The 26,721-nt window shown below is 35.9% G+C and overlaps 1 protein-coding gene across 1 annotated transcript in view; it reads right to left on the reverse strand.

The window, feature by feature from the left end:
- Positions 1-26,721, reverse strand: part of blw (ATP synthase subunit alpha blw, mitochondrial) — a 193,458-nt gene that overhangs the window by 39,764 nt on the left and 126,973 nt on the right. The window contains exon 8 of the mRNA XM_090395741.1: positions 1,100-1,432. Within this exon, the coding sequence (XP_090251867.1) occupies positions 1,100-1,432 (333 nt within the window). The remainder of the gene's footprint in view (positions 1-1,099; positions 1,433-26,721) is intronic.

Below are 26,721 nucleotides of genomic sequence, written 5' to 3' on the forward strand. Positions count from 1 at the left end.
TGTCTAACTGACCTTTTAACCAAAGCTAAATTAAAAAAATCAAATAAAATAAAAAATGGTCATACAGAGGTGCCCTCCCCTCCAAAAGAAGAGGGGGGGGGATCAAGTCAAGTTACTTGATCATAACAGATCATTCACCCTAATATGCAATGAGATGATGAACCTCACTTAGTATGTTTTAAGATTATAGCATCACTTTGGTACAACACTGCACTGCCTATTAGAAAAGTGTGTTCCCAGATGCATTTTTCATCATGGGTACAAACAACATGGAAGACTAATATTTTGTAAACAGCTGATTACTACAACTGATTTAGTCTTGCTATTTTTCAGTATATAGTACGCCCACAGATACAAGACCCTTCAACACAACCATTCCGATAATAGGGTAATCAATCTGTATTGTGGGATGAGTTGTTTATTATTATACGTCGGAAAATTAACTTCTGTTTTATGATTATTTTATGATTATTGTAGTTTTTAAAGTGGTAACTATTTTGCTTGTATAACAGTTGAAAAATTTTACCTATAAAACACATGATTTCCAATTCGTTCAGCCTTATTTCTTTTTCCCCTTCAACATGAATTGACTCTTCTTGGCAGTCTGCCAACTCGCTTATGTGGTCGGACTTTACTAATAATCAGGAAATATGACAAATTTAACCAAACTGGATAGATAGCATTTAAATGTTACTCACTTTCAGTATTATGCTACTGGCATGCCCTACTCATCCAATTCAGTGGTAGAAAGAAATAAGACAAATTTAATGTCCTCTGATAATTATATACAAGAATGAGTGCTTTTATGTGTGTGTTTTTATATTTTTTCTACACTTCAAGATAATTTTGAAAATTTCTTAATCTTAATATGTTAATTCATAGACGTTCTGTATGAATGATAGATATTTTATAAATACAGAGGTATGCTTTGGAAAATGTGGTTAAAATAATCCAGATCAATTTGAAATGGCAGAGATTCTAAGAATGCTTCCTTTTAATGTTCTGATTATTTTAGCAATTGATATGGTATTAACTTTTGTATACAGCAAATGTATACTATCACAAAACAGAAATTTCACAAATTTAGATTTTTACTTACTTGTTTCATAGCCTTTGTTTGAGCTGCTGATCCAACTCTACTAACAGACAAACCCACATTAATAGCTGGACGAATGCCTTTATAAAAAAGTTCAGTTTCCAAGAAAATCTGGCCATCTGTTATGGAAATTACATTAGTAGGAATGTAAGCTGAAACATCACCAGCCTGTGTTTCAATAACTGGAAGAGCTGTCTGTGAACCACCACCAAACTGATCATTCATCTTGGCTGCTCGCTCCAATAATCGAGAATGAAGATAGAATACATCACCAGGATAGGCCTCTCTTCCAGGTGGACGGCGTAACAACAGTGACATCTGTCTGTAAGCCACAGCCTATAAATAATGAGAGAATATACATATGTTCCAAATTACTCTACATTTGAAAGCTTTTCCCCTTATCTACTATAATAACATATTTTGTCTAAGGAAGTGAATGGATCATTAAATTTACAGCTCTATGATGATCCAATTCCCTTCATGTAGCAAACAGGTGCAAAGATAATTTATAGATGAATAGATCTGAACACTAATCAGCAGTCTTGTATCCAGAAGGTAAACTGCTATATGCATGCTCTAAAGCCAAAGGTGACTATCCCATAATCTGCTACATCTCTCAATACATTTCTAGTTATGCAACAAGAATTTTTTTTTTTAGATTAAAACTCATCATCAAATTCCTGCCATGTACCCTCAAGGGGTGTACAGGATATAATAGTACTACATGAAAAATTTACATCATTACTAACTTCCTATCTACAATTTTCCTCCAAATCAGTCTGTAAAAATAATCATAATTAAAATTCTGAATATTTTTACGTATTGTTTATGTTAGTATGTTTATTAGTTTTGTTATCATAACACGCATTGTCGGCACTTGCGATGTGCTCGTTATGGAAATTGTTTTGCTAAAAGTGATATGTAAAGAAGTCAAAAATTTAATGTACTTACCAGATTTGAATCGTTGTGCTACTTTAAACAAATTTATTATGGTTTGAAATATTAAGTTTTGTGTTTTATGAGGACATTCTCTTGTCGCTAACGGAGACAACGTGTCAGCCATTATACAGTACTTAGTTTCTCGCTTGCCAAGGAGTGCGCATGCTCGCCGAGAAGTTTGATGAGTGAATGACAGCTGACAAGAAAGCGTTCGGTATCTGAATAATGGCTGAAAACAAGATAGCGTTCGGAAGGAATTTAGAACACAGGCCGGCGGATTTTTTAGGTTCAGAGGAACTTAAGTTTTATTGTGACAGTAGGAAGAAAATTAATAGTATATTCCGAAAAAGGAATCGTGGAACTATTGAGTTTTAATGTGGATAAATAAATATTGCTATAGATCGTTCTAAAAGGATTATTGGAGGAAACGCTAATTGGAAGATTTATAGTAGATTCCAAAAGGAAATTGTAGAACTGTAAGTTTTTTTAAAGTGGAAAAGTTAAGACTGTCATTAAGTATAGTGAATAAAAGAAGAATTTGCTATTTACGTTCTAAAGGAATGTTTGAGAAAATTTTGATTAAGAAGTTTCATCAGTATTAAGGGTGCTACGTGATTAGAAAGGATCCTGTAAAAATTAAGAATAGAGTCATATATCTTCGGAAAAGGGCCTTGACAGAGAAAGAAACTGGCTATGAACATTTTGTGATTTTGCAAACAAAGTGTTTAGTCTAGTCTTAAGTGTAAGTTTATTTAAAAAGGCCTTGGATCCAATTAATTTGTAGTTAGTTATGTAAGGTTGTTTGAAGTGTATATATATTGTTTTTGTTTTATTAAATGTGTTTATTTTGGTCTTGAATCAGTGATTATTTGGATTCTGAAAGAGTTAAGATCATTGCACCAATTGGAGTGAACCCTTGTGCATATAATAACATATAGGTGCACTCGGAATTAAAAAAATAATTATTAGAAACAGAGATCGTTCTCTATGGTAGGAATTATATTAAGACATAATATCTATGAATACTCTATCTATATAAAAATCCACCAATTATTAACAAGTCTGTTACTTGTCAAGACTCCAATATTATCAGATCTTATATTTCTATCATCTAAAGCACTTTGTACCGTATCAATCCACCTATATCTTGGTCTTCCTCTGGGTCGTTTTCCTACCAACCTAGAAGAGAACACTTGTTTTGCTAATCTTTTCTCAACCATTCTGTTTAAGTAACCATACCACCTGAGATTAGCCCTGCTAATGCATTCCTGGATGCTGACAACGTCAAGTTCTTTCCAAACATCCTCGTTCTTAATATGATATTGCCATTGATGCCATCTGTTCATGCCTATAATCTTTCTCAGGACTCTCATATCTGCGGTCTCTGGTCTTTGGTTAAGTGTTTTACTTCTGACCCAGTTCTCAGATCCATAAGTTAAAACTGATTTGAACATTGTCTTCTATACAGCTAATTTAGTGTTCTGACTAATTTCTCTCTTATTCCATATGAATTTATTCAATTGACTTCCTCCCATACTAGTTTTGTTGATTCTGTTGTCTATTTCCATATTTAATGTACAATCTTCACTAAAAATCGTGACTAAGTAGTTGAAATGTTTTACTTGTTCCACAGCTTTCCATTCACAACACAGTTGACATTTTCAATGATTCTGCCTATTTTCATTGTCTTCATCTTTTTATTGCTGACCTTCATACCATATCTATTACAACAGTTATTCAATTTAGTCAGGGAATCTTGCAGACTTGTAGCAGATTTATTTAGCAGTATAACATAGTCTGCATAAAGCAAAGAGCTGACATTAACATCTTCAATTTTGATATCATGTTTAATACCACTTTCCCTCATAATATGATCCATACAGATAATGAATAACAGAGGGGATAATGTACATCCTTGTCTCACACCAGATTTAACATTAAACCATCTTCCTGTACTTCCTTCAATTCTAACTGCTGACTCACAACTCAAATAAAGACTAAGTATTGCTTGATATAATGCCCCATTGACACCATATAACTGCAGCGTATTGAATAGCTTCTCTCTTGGCACCTTGTCATATGCTTTTTCCAGATCGACAAAACTATTTTAGTATTATTGTTCATACAGATGAACAAGTTTTAATTTAGGATTGGTTGGAACACCCAGAAAATGTTAGTCAATTGATATTCAAAATATTGTAGACTTACAAATGCAAGAATTTGGAATAATTTTGAAAAAAAAATTGCTGTAATGAGATGGAGCAAGGGCATTGCAGAAATTTGAATGCCAAAGTGTAATTGATAATTTGCAATGGTTAAATCATGCCATTTATTAAGCAGCTGATGCATTTATAAAAATAAATATTTATCATTGTTATAAAATTTTTCATGAAAAAAATTATATAGTCCCAGGAGTTCCTGGGACTTTGAAAAAATGCCTTGAATCTTGGAAGTAATAAAATAGCCAAGACTCAGAAACTTTAATCACAATGGCTCATACAGGTATAAAAGAAAACATAGGTCTCACAATCTACATAGACACACATTAACAGTAAAATGAACCATGATGAAGAGCTTAGCAACTTTTGACCTGTCACATCATAGAAAGTTACCTTTGCAACAACTCAGTTTCTTTCCTGCTGCAATTCTAATCAACTGTAAGATGTTTCTGTGAAGTGGAAATACCTGGGAGCAACAACAGCACAATCATAACCTGGTAGTCTGCATAAAATCAGAGTGGAACTGTGTTGAGTGCTGAAGCATGTGGAATGGAAAATTGACTGTCCTCAGATGAAACACTGCTGAGTTCTGAAATGTCTCTATAGTTCGCCCACCAATTAGAGATCCTTCGACACTTCTGCGCATCTCAGAAAAAGGAGAATCCATTCCGATAATAGGGTAATCAATCCGTATTGTGGGATGAGTTGTTTATTATTACCGGTCGGAAAATTAACTTCTCTTTTATGATTATTGTAGTTAACTATGTTGCTTGTATAACAGTTGGAAAATTTTACCTATAAAGCACGTGATTTCACGTGTTGGCGACCAATTCGAACGTCCTTCATTTCTTTCTCCCCTTCACCATGAATCGACTATTCTTGGAAAGACGCGAAGCAGGGACCTACAAACGGTGGGCGAACTATACAAGTGATGCCAGTAAAGCAATCACCATTCAACAAAAGCTGAAGAAAATGGGTTTCCATGGCTATAAAGCCAAACACAAGCCTAATATCAGCAAGAGAAACATCAAGCACTAAGTAGTGATGTAATAAAGCTCACTGTCACTGAACTCTGGAGCAGTGAAAATATGTTCTCTGGAGTGATGAATCATGAGTGATGAATCAGACCACCACCTGGTAGTCTGATGGATGAGCATGGGTTTGGCAAATGCCAAGAGAATGCTACCTACTTGAATGTGTTGAGCCATCTAAAGTTTGGAGGAGGCATGGTCTGGGTAGATTTTTTCATGGATCAGGCTAGGCCAACTAGTTCCAGTGACAGGGAATCTTAATGGGGGCCTATAGTGACATTCTATACAATTCTATGCTTCCAACTTTATAGCAACATTTCAGTGAAAGTCCTTTCCTGTATCAACACAATAATGCTCCTATTCACAAAGTGAGGTCTGTGCAGGAATATTTTGCTGAGATAGGTTCCTTTCTTTTAGTGTTGAGAAAAATGAATGTTGAGATAGGTGTTTAAACTTGACTGGACCGCACAGCATCGGTCAAGTTCAACACTGATCTCAGTCCCACCAAACACCTTTGGGTTGAATTGAATGCTGATTGCAAGCCAGGCCAAGTTGCCCACATCAGTGACTGAACTCATTAATGCTCTTCTGGGTGGATGATATCTATCCATTTTCTGACATTAATTGTTGGGATGAGTAGGCATCCAAATATTAGAGTATCTGGAAAATCCACACTTGTACAGGCAGAACTAAATTTTCAGGTTTATAAAAGAGAAGACTTTCCTTTACTGGCACACAAATCAATCCATCTTCACACCATTCAACATACAGAAAATGGGTATTATCGCTACTAATGAATACAACCAAGTTACTATTCAGAAAATGGATAGATATTATTCCCCAACCAGACAGCAATTAGATATTAAAAAGGCTTCCATACGTGACCTTAATGGAACATCAAGACAAAAAAATAGGGGAAATTATCCACCATCTTCAAACCAGCTCCAAAACCATATTATTTTCTACCATCGAAAAACAAATTACCAGCTTGCTCATCTGGTATCCAAGTGTCCTACTCATACTGAGCACAATTTGGAAACACTGGTCATTCTCATGAGATTAGAATCCAAGAACATCAAGACTACAAATTATTGGAATCTGAAAAGTCTGGTCTTGCCTACCATGCGCTATTGACACTAGACAGTTCTTTGAAACCAAACCAAGATTCTTCACTTCAGCAGATTTAAATTTGATCACCTATGAAACTTTAAAGAAAGTTTCAAAACTTAATTGTTCATATTTATTTATTATTTTTTAATTTTTTTTTTGTAAAAAGTCACGTAGGGTTGTATTTGAATTACAAAAACAAATCATTGTTTTCTGACCCAGACATAACAGGTATGCACATTCTGCATGACTTAGGTTTTAAGTGTTATCAAGTGATCTCATCTCTCCCTGATGTCCTTGTAACATGTATCAGTCAGCCATTGCATGTTCCTTTAAAACATTAATTACTAACATATTACTTACCTTAGTAACTATCTTTTTTTCTGTGGCCAAAATTCCAACCAAAAGAAAGCAATTTGCCATTTCCTCCATGAAAGTGCAGCAGTTTGCATGACTATCTCAAAACTCAATGGCCATTTCAATGAAGGTGTCAGTCTCATTGGCATTAAGAGTCCCTCAAGTTTGAATTCACATTATGGCTTTGCTCGTCTGGAGATATGCATTTCATTTGAAAATCTGCTTCCAAATAAGCTCATTTCTTCAATATGAAAAGTTGGTCCTGATAGGCATCCTCCAACTATGGATTTAATTAGAGTGGAAAATGGTCTGCAGCAACCATCTGCCAAAACTACTTCTCTGGTTATTTTGAGATTACAAAATTTTTTGAAAGCAATGCAACCAACAGTAATAGGCATCAAACAGAAATTTAGTTTTAGTTAATTCCTTATACAAACTCTTAGCCATTGACTGAATGACTGCCATGGATAAAGATAGTCGTTTTACATAGCCAGTAGATACTCCATCTTTTCTAAAGCATTCAAGTGAGCTTCAGTTCTTGTAGCACTAATATTTGCAATCTTTGTTCTTTATAAAATTTGTTACCATTAATTTAAATGGTCTTTTGGGTGAATCAGTCTCAAAGCTTTTGAAGGTCTATATTTCATTCCAATTTGTGTGAAGAAAAATTTTTTTTTTGCTTTGAAAGCCAAAAAATTGTTTTAAGCACTGCAACAAATGGTCATTTAAATTGAAAGAAAGTAATAATTATCACAGAAATGCCAATCTTTCAAAAAACACAAATAGTAAGACTGAAGCTAACAGTTATAGCCAAAACAATACCACGGTCCTTTTGGTGTGCAAATCGTGCCCATGTGAAAGGCAAGAATAGCTGTCTTTTCTGTTATAAATAGCATCAAAATGAAAGCACAAAAAATAAAGTACTTGAAGTTTCATGTGTGGTGTGTGTAGAACAAGATTTCCTCTAAAGCAGATACTAATGTATGATGGACTTACATTTCGTGGATGGGAGAAAATTATTATTATTATGAAAATAACCTCAAAGGTTGGCTACATACTACAGCTGTCATACTTGTTCTCGAATTCATTCACACACATTACTTACACAGCATCCAAACACAATCCATTCCAATCATGCATCACTACAAGAAAAAAAATCTAGATCTCACCCCCCCCCCCCCTTCTTGTTCAGATTCATTCTCAGCTTCCACAGATGCCCTCTTGTCCTTATCCCACCTTCCATAAAATAAAAAATTCCATCAACTGAAATCCTATATGACCTTTTCAGAAGTTAGTAAGTCTCAATCATACCCATCTTTCTCCTGTTTGTTAGTGTCTGCAGATTACAAATTCCCAATCTGTCTTCATAATCACTATACCCTAATCTTAATATCATTTTTGACACTCTTTTGCACTCTCTCCACTGTATCAGAATCACCACGGAAACCAAGACACCAGACCCGTACACAATAGATCAAGTGAGGTTTTATCAAAGCCTTGTACAGAGGCAAAATGACATCCTTATCTTTATATGTCAAACTTCTTTTCAGCATTCCAATTATCTTTTGAGTTGTATTTGCAATCTTTCTTGCATGGTCCCTGAACTTCAACTTCTTATCTACTAACATTCCAAGATTCCTAGCTTGATCAGTTTCTTCTAGCATAACCCCACCAATATAATATGACACTGGATATCTAATCATGTCAAAATGCATGACTTTACATACACTGACATACATTTTCCCATGCCCACAATTCCAGCCTGTTCAAATCATTCTGCAAGTATCAGCCACTTGGGATAATAAGTTGATCCCGAACTGTGCAAAATTGAAATGGTGTTTCACGTCACCAAAGGCTCTCCACATTTATAACCGCACTAGCTTCGCCCTTACTACGTGAACAGATTGCTGCACCCATGTTTTCTTGGCGACATTAACGAGGCTATTCATGTGCAAGAGGAAGAGCTTGCAGCCACGCTGAACGACGACCTTTGGACGATCCTCTCAGACATCTCTCGCGCTTCAGCAGAGAAAGAATTTATTAAAATACGATGTCGACACATAAAAAAGTTTCAAAATCTAAAAATGAACTCTGCCTCGAACCATACCACTCAACATGGTAATTAACCTTTCTTCCATTACCTTGAAGCACTCAGCAAACTTGCACGTGGCCACAACTTCGCCATAGCACCGAAAAAAATACCATCTGAAAATATGATACAGGTAGAACACAGTATTCACAACCTTCCTATCCATATTGCTAACAATATCAGACTAGATGTAACTAGTTTCCTTACCAAAGCTAAACCACCAAAAACCAAGAATTAAAAGCTCCACAAGAAATGAAGATCAACAGTAAAATAGTAATCACCGAAGCAGATAAGGGAAATGCCACTGTTGTTCTCAAACAAACAGACTACACAGGTAAGCTTTCAACTTTACTGTTGGATCGTTCTACCTACCTCCTTATTGAATATGATCCCACCAGCTCCCAAATCAGAACACTCCAAAGGCTCCTTAGGAAGGTGACTTCTTGGCCTGAGGAATATGACTGACTTGACTATGCTAGCATACTAAACCCTTTCAACTCTAGACCCCCCCTGAATATATGGACTACCAAAAAAAATCCATAAGCAGAATGTGCCATTACGACCCATTGTGGATGGCATTGATTCCCCCACATACAAATTAGCCACACATTTAGCCAAAGTGCTCATGCATTATACTGGTTTATAGTCTCTATAAACGTCTTTATAGAGACTTTTGAAGAAAAAGCCCTAAACTTAGCCCCCACAAAAACCTACTGTCTGGCTACACTCCATGGATGATGATGATGATGTGTTCGCTATTTGGCCACACGGCTTAGACACACTCCACAACTTCTTCAAAAGTCTCTATAAAGACGTTTATAGAGACTTTTGAAGAAAAAGCCATGAACTTAGCCCCCACAAAAACCTACTGTCCGGCTACACTCCATGGATGATGATGATGTGTTCGCTATTTGGCCACACGGCTTAGACACACTCCACAACTTCCTAACATACTTAAACAATCAACATTCCAGAATCTAGTTCACCTTGGAAAAAGAAAACAACAACAGTCTCCCTTTTCTAGACACCGATTACATGCTGGCCTGATGGGTCCTAGGCTTTCTGTTTACAGAAAACCGACCCATATAGGTAGATATGTTCACCAGCAATCGAACCCCCCACACACACACACACAACAGTATGGGATTATAAAAACCGTATATAACAAGGCTAAATTAATCTGTTCAGACAACAATGCCCTAACTACTGAACTAAACCATATCCTTAATACTTTCTTAGCCAATGGCTACAACCCCCATAAAATATTAAAACCAGTTAACCACAACTCCCCCCCCCTTTCTTAACAGAGATTACACTAAATCTAACACCATTAAATATATCTGAAAGCTAACAAAAATCCTAAAAAAATATGGCCTGACTACCTGTTACAAACCACATAAGAAAACGCTGGAAGAGAGCCACTTTACTACAACGTAGCAAATATAAATATGAAAGATTGTTCCTGGAATCAACCTCAAATCTCAACAAATTTGGGTGCATGAGACTGCCCCGAATTTGGGAAGCTTCCATCCTTAGACCATCAGCTGAACAGCCAAGACAACCCAATTTCACCTGCTAAGGGGCACCTTTAGGACTAATGCCAGTTGCTTTCTTCAGTCTCATTTACTCGCTGTTAGTGCCTGCGTGCACATATCATAGTTTTATGTTCCCAGAAGATGGCAATGTAACATTGCCAAAATATTGGAAGGTATTGATTAAAGTTTTTTAATTAATATTTTAGTATAAGTTGTCATTTCCTGAAAAATTTAAAGTCATGTGTAACCAACGTATAAGTTTATCTACAAGAGTTAAAGTCACGTATCAGCCACCTTCCTAATTACCCTACCTATCTTTGTATCATCAGCAAATAGCTGTATGTTGCCTGTCAAATCCTTCTCAATCTCATTAATGTACAGACTGAATAACAGTGGACCAAAGACTGATTCTTGCAGTACAACACTGTTTTTTTTTTTTTTTTTTTTTAATTAATTAATCTTTGTACTGGTTATGGGCTACCCTTACATCACGTCCAGACTTGATATAGGCCTAAGCCTTTACAAGTGTTTTACCCTATGCCTGTTCTAGTTATTATTGTAATCATTCTCTGGTGGCAACACCATGACACCAGTGTGCCCTTTAGGGGCCTTCAAGGAAAGAACTTTTATATCCTTCTGCGTAAGCCCAAGCTGTTTTAAGTCCTTATAGCTATCTGTGCTCCATATGCCATGTAAAGAGATAGTAGCGCTGTTAAACCCCAGAGTTGCCCCATGCTCCTCCCGTATCTTACTAACTAGATCTTGGTTATTCTTATAATAGTTTACCTTATTATTATGGCTATAAGCACCACCTGGGCATCAACTACCCAAACGTCACCATCTCTTTTAATCACTAAGTCTGGCTTACACAAACCTGCGAAGGTCCTATAATGTGGTTCCACCACAGTCTCCCAACTTTTGTTCTTAAAGTGGTTGTTCAGAATGGAGACCACGGCGTCATGCCCCTGCATGCAGACCCCATGGGTGTGGAAGCAACACTGGGCTATATGAGACAATATCTCACTGTAGTGGCAGTCAGTCCTACAGTTTGAGTCATCACTACCCCATCGAGCTGTGCAGGCTTGAGTGGACAGGGCATTGATCCTCATCCTGATAAGGTCAATATACTCGAACCTAGGGAGGAGTCTGGTGCCATCCCTTACCCAATCATGCTGGGGAGGCACCGATATGACTCTTTTAAAGGAGCACCATCTACAGAACAGTGCAGCAGAGATACCCATCTCTTGTGTTCTGCAGTGCTGATTCAATTAAAGTACCTTGATAATGGGACCAGCCTTAAATCGTACACACTCATATTCCCAAGTATACCGCTTTTTGATGTCCGTCAGTCATCTATCCATCCTCTTATCCATGCTAATATTTTATAATCCAAACCCCATATTCTCCAAGTTATGCAATAATCTTTCATGCTGTATTGACAAAAATACAGCATGAAACATGACCTTCTCTTAGTAAACTCATGCTGTTCATTGCAAAATAGAGATTCTCTGTCAACCCATTTCCAAACACAAGTCCTAAGCAACTTTTCTAAAATCTTTACCATCACTCCTGAGATACTGATTGGTCAATTGGTGGATACATCGGTCTTTGCACCATCCTTGTGCAATAGGATTATCATACATTGTTTCCACTCCTGCAGAAACTTCCCTGTTCTGAGACTCAAATTATAGCCAGTTCAGCTGAACACTCTTTTGGCACCTGTGCTGATATTCCATCAGTCCCTTTTCTTGATTTCTTATTCAGTTTGTGCAACAGCTGTAATATCTCCGCCTCATACACTAGAATTTCTTCACCCAGTGAAGAGGTAACAGTGAACTCAATGTTGTACACACCAGTTTAATAGCTTTTAGAAAAATGGGCACTCATTAGATGAACAAAAAATCACCTCTGCATCTGTCACCCTCACGCTATCTGCATTCAGTTGTTTTCTTTCATATTCATTCTTTCTTTTACTTGCAGAGCCAGTTTGTCATACTCAGACTTAGCATTTCATACAACAGTTGTTACTCTTCTGGCTTTCTGCTTAGTTTTCATAACTGATGTCATCCTTATGCACATTTTATTCCTTCCATATCCTTTACTTCTGAACCTCTTGCTTGAGAAGATTACACATCCATTTGACTCATTTCCTATTTATTCTTTGAACTCTCAGGATACATTCTGGTACTGCATCATTTAAATATTTATTAAATGCTTCCCATGACTGTAAATATTCTTTCCATCCAGCAACTGATACCTTTGTACTGAACTCAGTATACCCCTCACAGTTGGTCATAATTTCTTGTTTGTAATTCAGCATGTATCTTCTTCTCATGGGAAAAATAAATTTAGTCACTTCCCGAGTGATTAACCACATGATCACTGTAACAAACTGGAGGAAATCTTTAACTGAAACACACTTCGACACTATAATCAAATCTAACACTCTTTGACCTCAATTGTTCCTTCTGTCACATGCTGCTTGAGGAAGTTGCCTTCTAACAGCTCAATAAATTTGGTTTCATTTTTTACATGAGATTTTACTGCTACCCAATCAATATTTGGATAATTAGTCTCCCATTATTATTATTATTATCTGAGACCCCCAGAGAGTGAGGAACTCACTGAGGAAGGCTATAAATCACCTAAACAAGCTATCATACCTTCCTTTAAATTCATTCACACTAGATGCATTCACTACCCCTAAGGGCAAATTATTCCACTCACTCACTGCTCTCTGGGATATAAACCTAGCTCTTACCCCTTTCTTGACTGTAAACAAACTTAACTTCCATGGATGTCCCAATGTTCTCTTCCCACCTTCCATTATCATGAAAAATTTCACCTGTTCATATCCTATAACACCCATTCAAAAGTTAGTAGACCTCTATCACATCCCTTTTAACTAGAGTATGCAATCCACATACTCCCAATCTGTCCTCGTAATCTAAATCTCATAATCCAGATATAATCTTTGTAACTCTTCTTTGCACCCTTTCCACAGCTTCTTTATCCCCTTGGAACTTGGGAGACCAAGTCTGCACACAACAATCTAGATGTGGTCTTATCAAAGCCTTATAAAGAGGCAAAATGACTGCCTAATCCTTACGTGTCAAGGTTCGCTTCAACATTGCAATAATCCTCTGAGTTTTATTTGCAACTTTTGCTATGTGATCTCTGAACTTTAAATTCCTATCCACCAATATGCCAAGATCCCTTGCCTCTTCAGTTTCTTGTAGCATAACCCCCGCTAATATAATATGCCGCTGGAACTCAAATCATGCCGAAATACATAACTTCACACTTAATAACATTAAACTGACAGCCATTTTTGTTTGCCCAAACTTCCAGTCTATTCCAATCATTTTGTAATTGCTGAATATCAGTAGCATCCTTGATTACTCTGCTTATCTTCACATCATCGGCAAGCAATTGCACATCTGATGTTAGATTCTGCCTGATGTCATTAATGTATAGATTGAACAATAATGGCTCAAGGACTGGCCGCTGGGGTATACCACTGGTCACCTTAAATCTGGCAGATTCACACCCACTGTATGCCACTTTTTGATATCTGTCTGTCAACCATCCCATGATCCAAGTCAAGAGTTTATATTCCAATCCCATATTCTCCAGTTTATGCAACAGCCTTTCATGTAGTATCCTATCAAATGCCTTAGAAAAATCCAACATTATCATAGTATATCCATTCCCTTTATCCAACTCGGCCGTAACGTTGTTATAAAATATTAGCAAATCACTAAAACATGACCTTCATTTAGTAAACCCATGCTGTTTTTTTTGCAGAGTATAGAATGTTTGTCTACCCATTTCTGTATGTGAGTTCTTACCAACTTCTCTAAAATATTTACTACCACACCAGAGATACTGACAGGTAGATTATGATTACTCCTTTTGCACTCATCGTACCTATTTGGTGATGCATTTCTTCATCACTATCCACCAGGTCTGTAACAACACCCCCACTATGCATTTAATCTTGTTAGGTTCCACCTCACACCAGATGACTTCAAACTCACTGCTATGTGAGAAACCATTACTAGTATTACAGTCACAGGTCTCAACACTAAATGGATTCCCGTTATCCAATATCATTAGCAGCACTCTCCTTCCCATCCTGTCTATTCTTCCTAACAATACTGTACCAATTACACTCGATACCCATTAATATGTCTGATTCTGATAGCAGTCTCACTATTGCCTACAATGCGAGGTCCCAACAAAACTGACCAAAACAAACTCTGCCCCTTTGGTTTCTGATACCCCTAGCTTTCATGTACAAACAAGCTACCTGCATGTTCTTTTGTATACTCATCTGTAGTCTGCATGACACAGTTGGACAACTTGCAGATCTGTTCCTCTCTAGTGCCTTTTATATGAAGATATCTTAGAACACATATCATGGGTCTGAACCAGAGGAGCACAAAGACAAAATTGTTCGCTCCTCGTAATCATTTCCATGATAATACCCATTCCCATCATTAACAAGTTGCATAACATTGTCACTCTTACAGACAGTCTTTGTAGCACCATGCATAACCTTAGAGTGTTACAAAGGATAATATGTAAAAAAGCACCATTCATTGGTCAATACACTGAATGCAGAGTTCCAAGTATCAACTGGAACATGAAGTTGCAAGAAAATAGAGTGGTAGAAAAACATCAAGTTCCACAGGAAAATTTTGTAGCCTTTAAAGGAGATTTTTTACATCATTTTGATCCCGTATGCTAAAATGACAAACTGTACAGGATTAATTAAGAGGGAGATGTTAAATCCCATTTTATTTTATAGCCAGGTACGAAACTAGGGTCGAAATCCATCGACATCCATAGAGTTTCAATGCCGAAAAAAAACTATCGGCGGAACCAAGTGTAAATGATCACTTGGATATGAGATGAGACCTCAAAAAAGGTTGAAACTGGTCTGGGTAGTGACCTCTTCTCATAATGTAAAACAATATATATACATCTCTTAGGAGCTGGGTTTTACATTATGAAAGAATATTAAAGTTAGTGAGGAAGCTTGCTCCACCTTTGCATGGAGTTGCCCTGGTGATGTACTATCCAAGTGATCATTTACACTTGGTTCCGCCGATAGTTTTTTTTCGGCATTGAAACGCTATGGATGCCGATGGATTTCGACCCTAGTTTTGTACCCGGGTATAAAATAAAACGGGATTTAACATCTCCCTCTTAATTAACAAATTCACCAGTAAAATAGCCTTTCGGCTTATTATCTCAGATTAGTATAGTATTTCAGAGATCAATGGTCAAGAATCATTTGTTGAGAATGTCTATGTTCTATTTTGAACATATGTGAGCACCAGCAACAATGGCAACCCCCTGAAGGCAAATTTGTTAGCATATCTACTCTCCAAACAACAGGCTGCGAGTTCAAATTCTGCCACCTGCCATTAAATGTTCATGTACATGAATTTCATCATTAAATGTGAGACCAGCACTATACTTATTAGAGACCTTACACGGCTTGAAAACTTCCATCTTTGACATCTAGAGCAGAGTCTCCAGATTATCTTATTATCAGCCCACCCACTGTCTTAACACTGAGGTTCACAATTCGTGGGAGGTATTCATGAAAAATGTATGCATTTTTGGCTGTGAATTTAAAGTTTACTGGCTATACAGAACAGCATCTGATCAGTTACAAATTGTTCATAAATGAAGATCAAACTAGGCCAAGAATTTGGAGATTCAAAGACAAACTCTGAAGAAAACAATGATTCAGCTAGACAAGCATATGGTCAGTTTGTCTGCAAGAATAGAAAAATCAGAACTCCATAGTGGACTCAGGAATTTAAAGAGGCAGTCAAAGAAAAAAAAAAGACAGAAAGAAAGCATATACAAAGTTTCTGACAAGTCAGTCAGCTTGTGCTCTTAGAGAATACAGAGAAAAATGTATGAAAGTGAAGCACTATAAAATTAGCTAAGCAGAAGTCTTGGGAATACTTTGGTAAGAACATAGAAAAATATCAGGAAGGTGTCAAAATATTCTTCAAGATATAAAAAGCCTAGAAATGAAGAGAACTATAATTATACCAGATATTCTAGATGTCTGGAGAAATTACTTTGAAAGATTGCTAAATGAAACAAGCAGTGAGAGCATGGCAGTAGAAAACATGAAACAGGAATGCAATTAATGCAATTAGGAATAAATACATATTTGAAATAGAAAACATTAAAAAATGTGAAAAGACTGGAGCAGTATATAAAAATATTTGACCAGAAATGCTCATATATGGAAATATAAAAGTTTTTAAGTGACTACACTGCGTAATTCAGAGAGCCTAGTCAGAGGGTTGAAATTCAGATAATTGGAGTAGAGCTCTCATAGTACCCATAAAACGGAAAATAAAAGTGAATAGGAATTAAAGAGGAATTTCATTACTGGATGTTCCAGACTAAGATTTGAAACTTGAAAAACAGTCAAGAAAAATAGTGGAAGGTAAGTTTAGATAAGAATAAGCCGTGTTCAGACCAAATAGAGGTTGTTAGGATCAGATTTTCACTTTAACACAAACCGCTGAGAAAATATGGGAATATAACAAGAATCTGCACTTAAGTTTTATAGGTTTGGAAAAGACATATGACAAAGTGCTAAGAGAAATGCTGTCTAATATGTTAGTTATATGATGTAAATGGACAATATCAAACAATACTTAGTCTATATTTGAGATGCAAGTCAGAAGTTGGATTTGAGGCACAGGAAGATTTCGTGTTAAATCAGGTAGGAGACAAGGTTGCACATTATCTCCAAATGTTATTATCTATGTGGATCACGTTATGAAGGAAAGTGGTATTAAATCTGATATCAAAATTGGTTATGTTAATACTAGCTCTCGACTTTATGCAGATGATGTTATATTTCTCAATATATCCAGTACATGTCTGAGATTCCTTGAGTGAATTGAATAACTGCTGGAATAAATTTAGTATGAAAATCAGCAATAAAAGACAGACAATGAAGGGAGAAACATTGTATTCTAAATGGTGAACCTATGGAACAAGTAAAACATTTCAGCTATTTATGCACAATTTTAGTGAAGATGGCAAATTGTATATAGAAATATATTTAGAAAACAGAATTTTTACTAATTCTGTATGTTAGTATAGAAGTCAGCTGAATCAATTTATATGGAATCAGAGAGAACTTAGTCAAAACATGAAATTAGCTATACAATTTTAATTTATTGATCTGAGAGCTGGGTTAGAAATAATACTCAGACTAGAAACCATAGTTTGAGAAAGATTGAGTTTTGAACAGATGGATCAGTGGAAGTATCATTAAAAATGAGGATTTTAGAAAATAACTTGACATCATTATCATTAAGAAATGTGTTAGCAGTTAATCTCAGTTGATATGCTCACTTAAACAGAATGGAAGCAGAATAATAGTAAAACAAGTTTTCTTTATCAGGAAGGCAAGAAAAAAAATTCATAGGAAAACGAAGATCTAGGTGGTTTGATACAGTAAAGTGTGCCTTATATGATAGAAATATAATACCTGATACTATTCGAGTTTTGACAGATATTTTGGAGGAACATTATCGATAGGAAGTTAGTAACGATGCAACTTTTTTCATGTCATACTATCCCGTACATCCCCCCTGAGGGTACATATCAGGAATTTGATTATAACTAATACTGGCAATTTAAATGAGCATTACCTAAAGAATTCTTAACTCTGGCTTGTTCTAGGTGTTATATCAATTGGCATAAATGAGGCCAAACTGACCTTAGTAGTGGACAACTGAATACTGCATGGCATTGGCTGGAATATGTAGGTTCTATTCCACCACACAATAATACATTGATTGCTATGTGGCTAATGGTACATTATCTAGTTCATGAAGTAAATATTCAAATGGAAACAGTAAACACGAGGTTGTTGACTGATTCAAATTATTCCTGTCCAAACATCTATAGCAACCCGTGCTGAACCACATTTTCTAAAATGAAGTTGCAATTTCATTAGCCATATGTGTTTATTACAACTATTCAAAATCCCATTCAGCATGCTTCATCCATAACACTTGGGTACTATATTGGTATACAATTATCAGAAAGACTGATAGCTACATCCCAGTATAGTGTAAAATCTCTCGCAAATAATTAAACTTTGTTAAATTTTTGGAATCGATTTTCCAGGGTTTTCTAAATATTTTGAACACTTCAAAATATAATGTACTTAAAAGAACGTTATAATTATGTTGTTAAAGTGCATACGTTAACTTGTATGTAAAGCTATAATTAGGGATTAAGCCAGATTAGCGATGACGAAATATCAACCATATCAACCGCAGGGCCAAATGATGTCAATGGAAGGGGGCAACAATGACGTCATTACACTAAAGGCTAATCCCAAAAAGCACATCATACAGAACAAAGAGCCAGATACTGTATAAAAGGAGATTGTGGCTCTTGGCTTAAGGCTTTTGCTCTTCTTTGCATCACCGAGGCTTTCTCTTTCGTCTCCCAGCTTTTCTCTCATTGATGGCTCTCAAGATTGTGTCTCCAGGTAGTCTGTATCCAGTGACGTCCGGTCAGTAAGTTTTCCGATGAAGTTCCAGTGACCAATTGACACGCTACGAGAGCTCAGTTACCTGCAAACCTCACGGTAACTTTGGCAAGTTCCATATCAAGTTTTCGACAGAGGAAATTTCTATAAAGAGACTGCCAGTATAGTCCAAGCAGCAAAAATCAACCAGGAAGGAGACACTACAATCTTGATGAAGTTTGTTGTAATTTATTTGGACTCTATATCAAAGAAATGTAGGTAAACACTGTTTTGTAATTGTTAAGAATACATAACTCAGAATTATATGTGTTTACAAGAAATTGTTTATAAGCAGGCAGTAATTAAGTCATAGTCTTTGTGGGAAGATTATATGCTAACTTGTTTGTTTAGATAACGAAAATATACTTAGTTGTAAGTATAGTTTCGTTATTAAGGAAATGTATGCAGCTAGGCAATAATTAGGTTACAGTCTTTGAGGGAAAATTTTATGTTAAATTGTATATGCAGTGGATAAATATGTGCATAGTTATGACTTAGGAGACAATTGCATGTTTAAGTCTAACGAGTTAACTTAGCATTGAGTGCACTGAGTTTTGTTGTATTAACTGCATTCCCAGTATGTTAAAATAGTTGGAGATAACTTCTCAGTAATTTATTTTATGTGTATTGTACCTATTGTTCTAGCTAAAAATAAATGTTTTGTAACTACCTGGCCTGTTCTTTAGCCAATACACTATCTCCAAAAAAATAGCAAACTGCATGCAATTCAATTTTTTCCCTTATGCAAGTCTTGACTTGCATAAGGGAAAAAATTAGGAAAATATGTATATAGTTAATTATTCCTGTTTTCCTCGCCTTAACTTTCAAGCTATATCGATTCAATTAAATGGCACAGTCGTAAATAAAACAAAATTTTCTAATTGATTCGTGCGAAAGTTAGTGAACTGCACATATTAAAACAGGCTGATAACCTTAGGTCTGTCTAAGGGCAGAGGAGCAGAAATTAGTTGTGGTAGAATTAAACAATAAACTAAAATAAATAATTAAGAATATATTTTACAATAGTATCAATTTGGAGAATGCTCTGACTTGCAGAACTTACTTGCATCATCACTTATAACAGGAAAAAGGAATCAGAGACAAAGGTGATACAAAAACTGATAAAGATATTCTAGATGTCTGAAGTAATTACTTTGAAAGACTGCCAAATGAAACAGTGTCAGCACCATGGTAGAATACACCCGACAGGAATGCAGTCAGGGGTACATATTCATACTTGAAGTAGAAAAAGCCATCAAAAACCTGAAATGTAGAAAGGCAGCTGGAGTAGATGAAATTTGACAAAAAATACTCAAAAATAATTCAGAACACCTGGATTGCAAGTCCAACCCTAGAATGGGTTGGACTTCTCATGATTGGAGTAGAGCTGTAATAGGTACTTGCCTATAAAAAGGAATAGAAAATTGAGAATTACAGAAATTTACCTTGTGAGTGTTCCTAAGATTTAGGCAAGATTACTTGAGAAACAACTAAGAAAAATTGTGGAAGGAAAGCTAAGTGAAGAACAAGCTGGATTCAGGCCAAACACAGGGTCTGTCAGGATCAAATTTTCACTTTAAGCAAATAATTGAGATACCTTGATAATATAACAAGGATTTGTATTTGTCTTTTTGTAGATCTGGAAAGCCATATGACAGTGCCCAGAGAAAAGCTCTTTAAAACACTAAAGTTACCTGGGTGTAAATGGAACACAACAATATCAAGCAATACGTAATCTCTAAGCTGTATGTCAGCAATTGTATATGCAGTTAGAATTGTATAGTTAGAATTAAATGAGGTACAGGAAGATGGTTTGATGTTACATCAGGTGTGCAACAAGGACACATATATGAAGGAAAGTGGTATTAAGTCTGATATCAGGAGTGGCAATGTTAATCTTAGTTTTTTACTTTATGCAGATGTTATAGTTCCAAATAAATCCAGTACAAATCTGCACAATTCCCAGACTAAACTGAATAACTGCTGTAATAAATTTGATATAAAAATCAGCAATAAAAAGACAGACAATGAAAATAAGCAGAAACATTGAAAACATTGACTGTATCCTGAATGAAAACTTACAGAACAAGACCTTTCAGCTATTTAGGTACAATTTTTAGTGAAGATGGCAAATTGAATATGGAAATAGACAACAGAATTAGCAAAGCTGGTATGGTAAGAAGTAAGCTGAATAAATTTATATGGAATAAGAAAGAATGTAGTCAAAACACTAAACTAGTATAAGTTAAAATTGACTTGAATTTAAAATTCAAGTCAATTTTAACTTATGGATTAAAGAGCTGGGTTAGAAATAAAATACTTAAGACTGGAAAACATAGATATGAAAGTTCTGGGAAAGATTAGTGGAGTGAACAGATAGCAACAATGGCAGTGTCACATTAAAAATAGAGCCTGCCATTGTTAGCATTCAAGATTGTGTTAGTAGAGCTAATCTCGGCCAGTATGGGCATCAAATAGAATGGGAGAGAAAAGAATAGCAAAACAAGACTTCTTTGCCAGGTTAGCAGGAAAAAGAACTAGAAGAAGACCAAGATAGAAGCAAATTGATATAGTAAGAAGTGCATTAGAAAACAGAAATATAAAATCTGATAATGTTGGAGTCTTGATAAATAACAGATTAATTTGGAGGAAAATTGTTGATTAGAAGTTAGTAATGGCATAACTTTTTCATATAGTACTATCATAATATCCTGTACATCCCTTAGGATACAAAGAATTTAATGATATCAGGCATCACTTACTGGTAAATATAGTGATGTTCAGGAGCATACAGAACATCCCCTGTATAAGAAATCCTATTATGGTATACCAGTCAAGCATGCCAGAAATGGGCTGCTTAAAAAGCAAAAAGTCAGCTATTGGAACAAATCCTAAAACATACCCAACTCAACATCAGAGTTCAAGATCGGTACTATCAACATAAGAAGCCAGAATGGCAAAGAAATTTAGTTAGTTGAGGTAATTGGATAAGAACTACATCGACAAAACAGGGAGTGACAAACAAAAAAGACAAAATCTGGTGAGAGCTTTCTGAGCAATAAATACACAATGTTATATTAATGCAATGACAATCAAGGAAAAGAAGGAGTAGCTATAGTATTCAACACTAAATACGAGGCTAATCTTCTTGAATGGCAGGCAATTTCAAGTAGAGTGATGCGGGCAAATATCAGAGTGGGGAACTAGACGATGAGACTTACTCGTGCCTATGTTCCCACAGCAGGTTCTACTAAGGCAGAAGTGGAGGAATTTTTTGAGGCTTTAGAGAAAGCAACCGACAATGAAAAATTGGTCCTTGTTGAGGATCTAAATAGCAGAGTAGAAAATGATTGTCAGACATACAAAAATATTTTGGGAAAATCTGGAGAAAAGAGCAGAGATAATAATAATGGCAAATACCTTTGTTTTCGCCAGGGAACCAAGGCGAACAGTGAAAAGTCAGCTACAAGAACAAATCTGAAAACACACCCCAACTCAACATCACCAGAGTTAAAGATTGGTACTATCAACATAAGAAGCCTGAATGGCAAACAAATGGAGCTAGCTGAGGAATTAGATAAGTACCAGATCGACATTATAGGGGTCACTGAAACAAAAAAGACAAAAACTGGCGAGATCTTTCTGAGCAACATATACAAAATGTTATATTCAGGCAATGACAATCAAGGAAAAGAAGGAGTAGCCATAGTATTCAACACAAATTATGAAGCTAATCTTCTTGAATGACAGGCAGTCTCAAGTAGAGTGATGTGGGCTAATATTAGAATGGGGAATTGGACAATGAGACTTATTTGTGCCTATGGTCCCACCTTAGGTTCTACTAAGGTAGAAGTGGAAGAATTTTTTGATGCTTTAGAAAAAGCAACTGACACAATGAAAAAGGAAAAGTTGGTCCGTGTTGGGGATCTAAATAGCAGAGCAGGAAATGATTGTCAGGAATATATTTTGGGAAAATTTGGAGAAAAGAGCAAAGCTAATAATAATGGCAAATATCTGTTGGATTTCTGCTCAGGACATGAACCTGTTATTACTAACACCATATTCCAACATAAAATTGCTGTACAAATTCACATGGAGAGAAGGGGCAAGGAATAAGAAAAGTCTCATTGACTATGTTATTGTTGATAGGATGTTTCCTCCCTGGTGCAGGACACCAGCATGTACAGAGGATTTGAAACTAGAAGTGATCACTATTTAGTCTTAAGCAGGATAAAACTGAATTTCATATTGAAAAGAATAACATGTACGAAAGTTTTAAAGCGAATAAAAGTTGACCAGCTCTCAGATGTGAACTGTAGACTAAACTACACAAAGATTATTGAAGAAAAAATGAAAGAGTTTGAGAACAGGAACCAAATTTTAGAGATTCAGTGCCAAACTCTGAAGAAAACATTGATTGATTCTGCCAGAGAGAGATGTGGTGAGGTTGTTTGCAAGGATAAAAAAAAAATCATAACTCCCTGGTGGACACAAGAAGTTAAAGAGGCAGTGAAGGAAAAGAAGAAAGCATATCAACAGTTCCTGGCAAATAAGTCAGCTTGTGCTCTTAGAGAATACAGAGACAAATGCAAGAATGCTAAATAGTGTGTAAAACTAGCTAAACAAAAGTCATGAGAGCACTTTGGCAGGAACATATAAAATAAATATCAAGAAGGTGGCAAAATATTCTGGAGGTTGTTGAAGAAACTTAGGAATGGAGGAAAGAGTGCTGTAAATGGAGTTAGAGATGATAAAGGTGACATGAAAATGGGAGAAAAAGATATCCTTGAAGTATAGAGTAATTACTTTGAAAAACTGCTAAATGAAACAAGCAGTGATGACAGCACAATGGTAAAAAAACACTGACCAGCCATGCAGGCAGGAATACATATCCATACTTGAAGTAGAAAAAGCCTCCAAAGGCTTGAAATGTGTAAAGGCAGTAGGAGTAGATGATATTCAACCAGAAATGCTGAAATATGGTGGTATAAAAGTCTTACAGTGGCTGCACTGCATAGTTCAGAATGCCTGGACAGAGGGACGAATTCCCGATGATTGGAGTAGAACTCTCATAGTACCCATATATAAAAAGGGAAATAAAACTGAATGTGAGAATTACAGAGGTATTTCCCTACTGAGTGTTCCTGGCAAGAACTATGCAAGTATACTTGAGAAAGGGTTGAGAAGAATTGTGGAAGAAAAGCTTGGTGAAGAACAAGTTGGATTCAGGCCAAATGATGTCTGTCAGGATCAGATCTTCACTTTACGACAAATAGTCGAGAAAGCATGTAAATATAACAGAGATCTGTATTTAAGTTTTGTCGATTTGGAAAAGGCATATGACAAGGTGCCAAGAAAGAAGCTATTCCAAACACTACAGTTATATGTTAATGGGGCATTATATCAAGCAATACAGTACTTAGTCTTTATTTGAGTTGTAAATAAGCAGTTAGAATTGAAGGAAGTACAGGAAGATGGTTTAATGTTAAATCTGGTGTGAGATAAGGATGTATATTATCCCCTCTGTTATTCATTATCTATATATGGATCACATTATGAAGGAAAGTGGTATTAAACATGATATTAAAATTGGAGATGTTAATGTCAGCTCTTTGCTTTATGCGGATGATGTTATACTTCTAAATAAATCCGCTACAAGTCTGCAAGATTCACAGAGTAAATTGAATAATTGTTGTAATAGATATGGTATGAAGGTCAGCAATAAAAAGATAAAGACAATGAAAATAGGCAGAATCATTAAAAATGTCAACTGTGTTGTGAATGGAGAACCTGTGGAACAAGTAAAACATTTCAGCTACTTAGGCACGATTTTTACTGAAGATGGTAAATTAAAAATAGAAATAGACAACAGAATCAGCAAAGCTGGTATGGTGGGAAGTCAATTGAATAAATTCATATGGAATAAGAGAGAAATTAGTCAGAACACTAAATTAGCTGTATACAAGACAGTGTTCAAACCAGTTTTAACTTATGGATCTGAGAGCTGGGTCAGAAGTAAAACACTAGACCAAAGACTAGACACTGCAGATATGAGAGTCCTGAGAAAGATTATAGGCGTGAACAGATGGCATCAATGGCAATATCATATTAAAAATGAGGATATTAGGCAAGAACTTGACACTGTCAACATCCAGGATTGAGGTTAGCAGAGCTAATCTCAGGTGGTCTGGTCACTTAAACAGAATGGGCGAGGAAAGATGAGCAAAACAAGTGTTGTCTGCCAGGTTGGCAGGAAAACGACCTAGAGGAAGACGAAGATATACGTGGATTGATACGGTACAAAGTGCCTTAAACAATAGAAATATAAGATCTGATAATGTTGGAGTCTTGACAAGTAACAGACTGATTTGGAGGAAAATTGTAGATAGGAAGTTAGTAATGATGTAATTTTTTTCATGTAGTACTATCATATCCTGTACACCCCTTGAGGGTACATGGCAGGAATTTGATGATGATGATAAATATAAAGAGCCGATAGGCTTTATTTCGGCGATATAAACATTATTTAAATTAAGGGGATATTAAATCCCACATTGTTTTAAAACCGAATAAGATACTCAAAGATTGGAATCACAGAGTTTCATGCCAAATATAGTAAACTATAAAAGTTTCGGTGATCACTAGCATGAGCTAATGCAAGTAGTTCTAGTACGTAGTACAATCTCGGGCAACTCGCAGCAAAGGTGGTAACGTGCTGATCGCTATTCTTGGTATTTTCCATAATGTAAAAACACATTTCCTAGGAAATGTATGCTGTTATTACATGCTGTTTCATGCCGAATATAGTTTACTATATTCGGCATGAAACTCTCTGATTCCAATCTCCGAGTTTCTTATTCGGTTTTAAAACAATGTGGGATTTAATATCCCCTTAATTTAAATAAGTACTTCTTGGTGGACACAGGAAGTTAAACAGGCAGTGAAGAAAAAGTAGAAAGCATATCAAAAGTTCCTGGCAAATCAGTCAGCTTGTGCTCCGAGAATACAGAGACAAGTGCAAGAAAGCTAAACACTGTGTAAAACTAGCTAAACAAAGTCATGGGAAGACTTTGGTAAGAACATAGAAAATAAATATCAAGAAGGTAGCAAGATATTCTAAAGGTTGTTGAAGAAGATCAGAAAAGGAGGAAACAGTGCTGTAAAAGGAATTAGAGATGATAAAGGTGACATGAAAATTGGAGAAAAAGATATCCTTGATGTATGGAGTAATTACTTCGAAAAATTGCTAATGAAACAATCAGTGACAGCACAGTAGTAAAAAAACACTCAGCAGGCAAGCAATCAGGAATACAAATCCAAACTTGAAGTAGAAAAAGCCATTGGAAGTCTGAAATGTGGACAGGCAGCAGGAATAGATGATATTCAACCAGAAATGCTCAAGTATAAAAGTCCTACAGTGGCTGCAATGAATAGTTATGCATAGTTCAGAAGGCCTGGACAGTGGGACGAATTCCAGATGATTGGAGTAGAGCTCTTATAGTACCCATACATAAAAAGGGAAATAAAACTGAATGTGAGAATTACAGAGGTATTTCTTTACTGAGTGTTCCTGGCAAGATCTATGCAAGTATACTTGAGAAACGTTTGAGAAGCTTGGTGAAGAACAAGCTGGATTCAGGGCAAATAGAGGCTGACAGGATCAGATTTTCACTTTACGACAGATAGTTGAGAAATCATGGGAATACAACAAATATCTGTATTTAAGTTTTGTAGATCTAGAATGGGCATATG

This window comes from Typopeltis vanoorti, chromosome 7 (assembly GCF_054136105.1).
Source record: "Typopeltis vanoorti isolate ZY-2024b chromosome 7, IOZ_Tvanoo_1.0, whole genome shotgun sequence".
Classification (NCBI taxonomy): domain Eukaryota; kingdom Metazoa; phylum Arthropoda; class Arachnida; order Uropygi; family Thelyphonidae; genus Typopeltis; species Typopeltis vanoorti.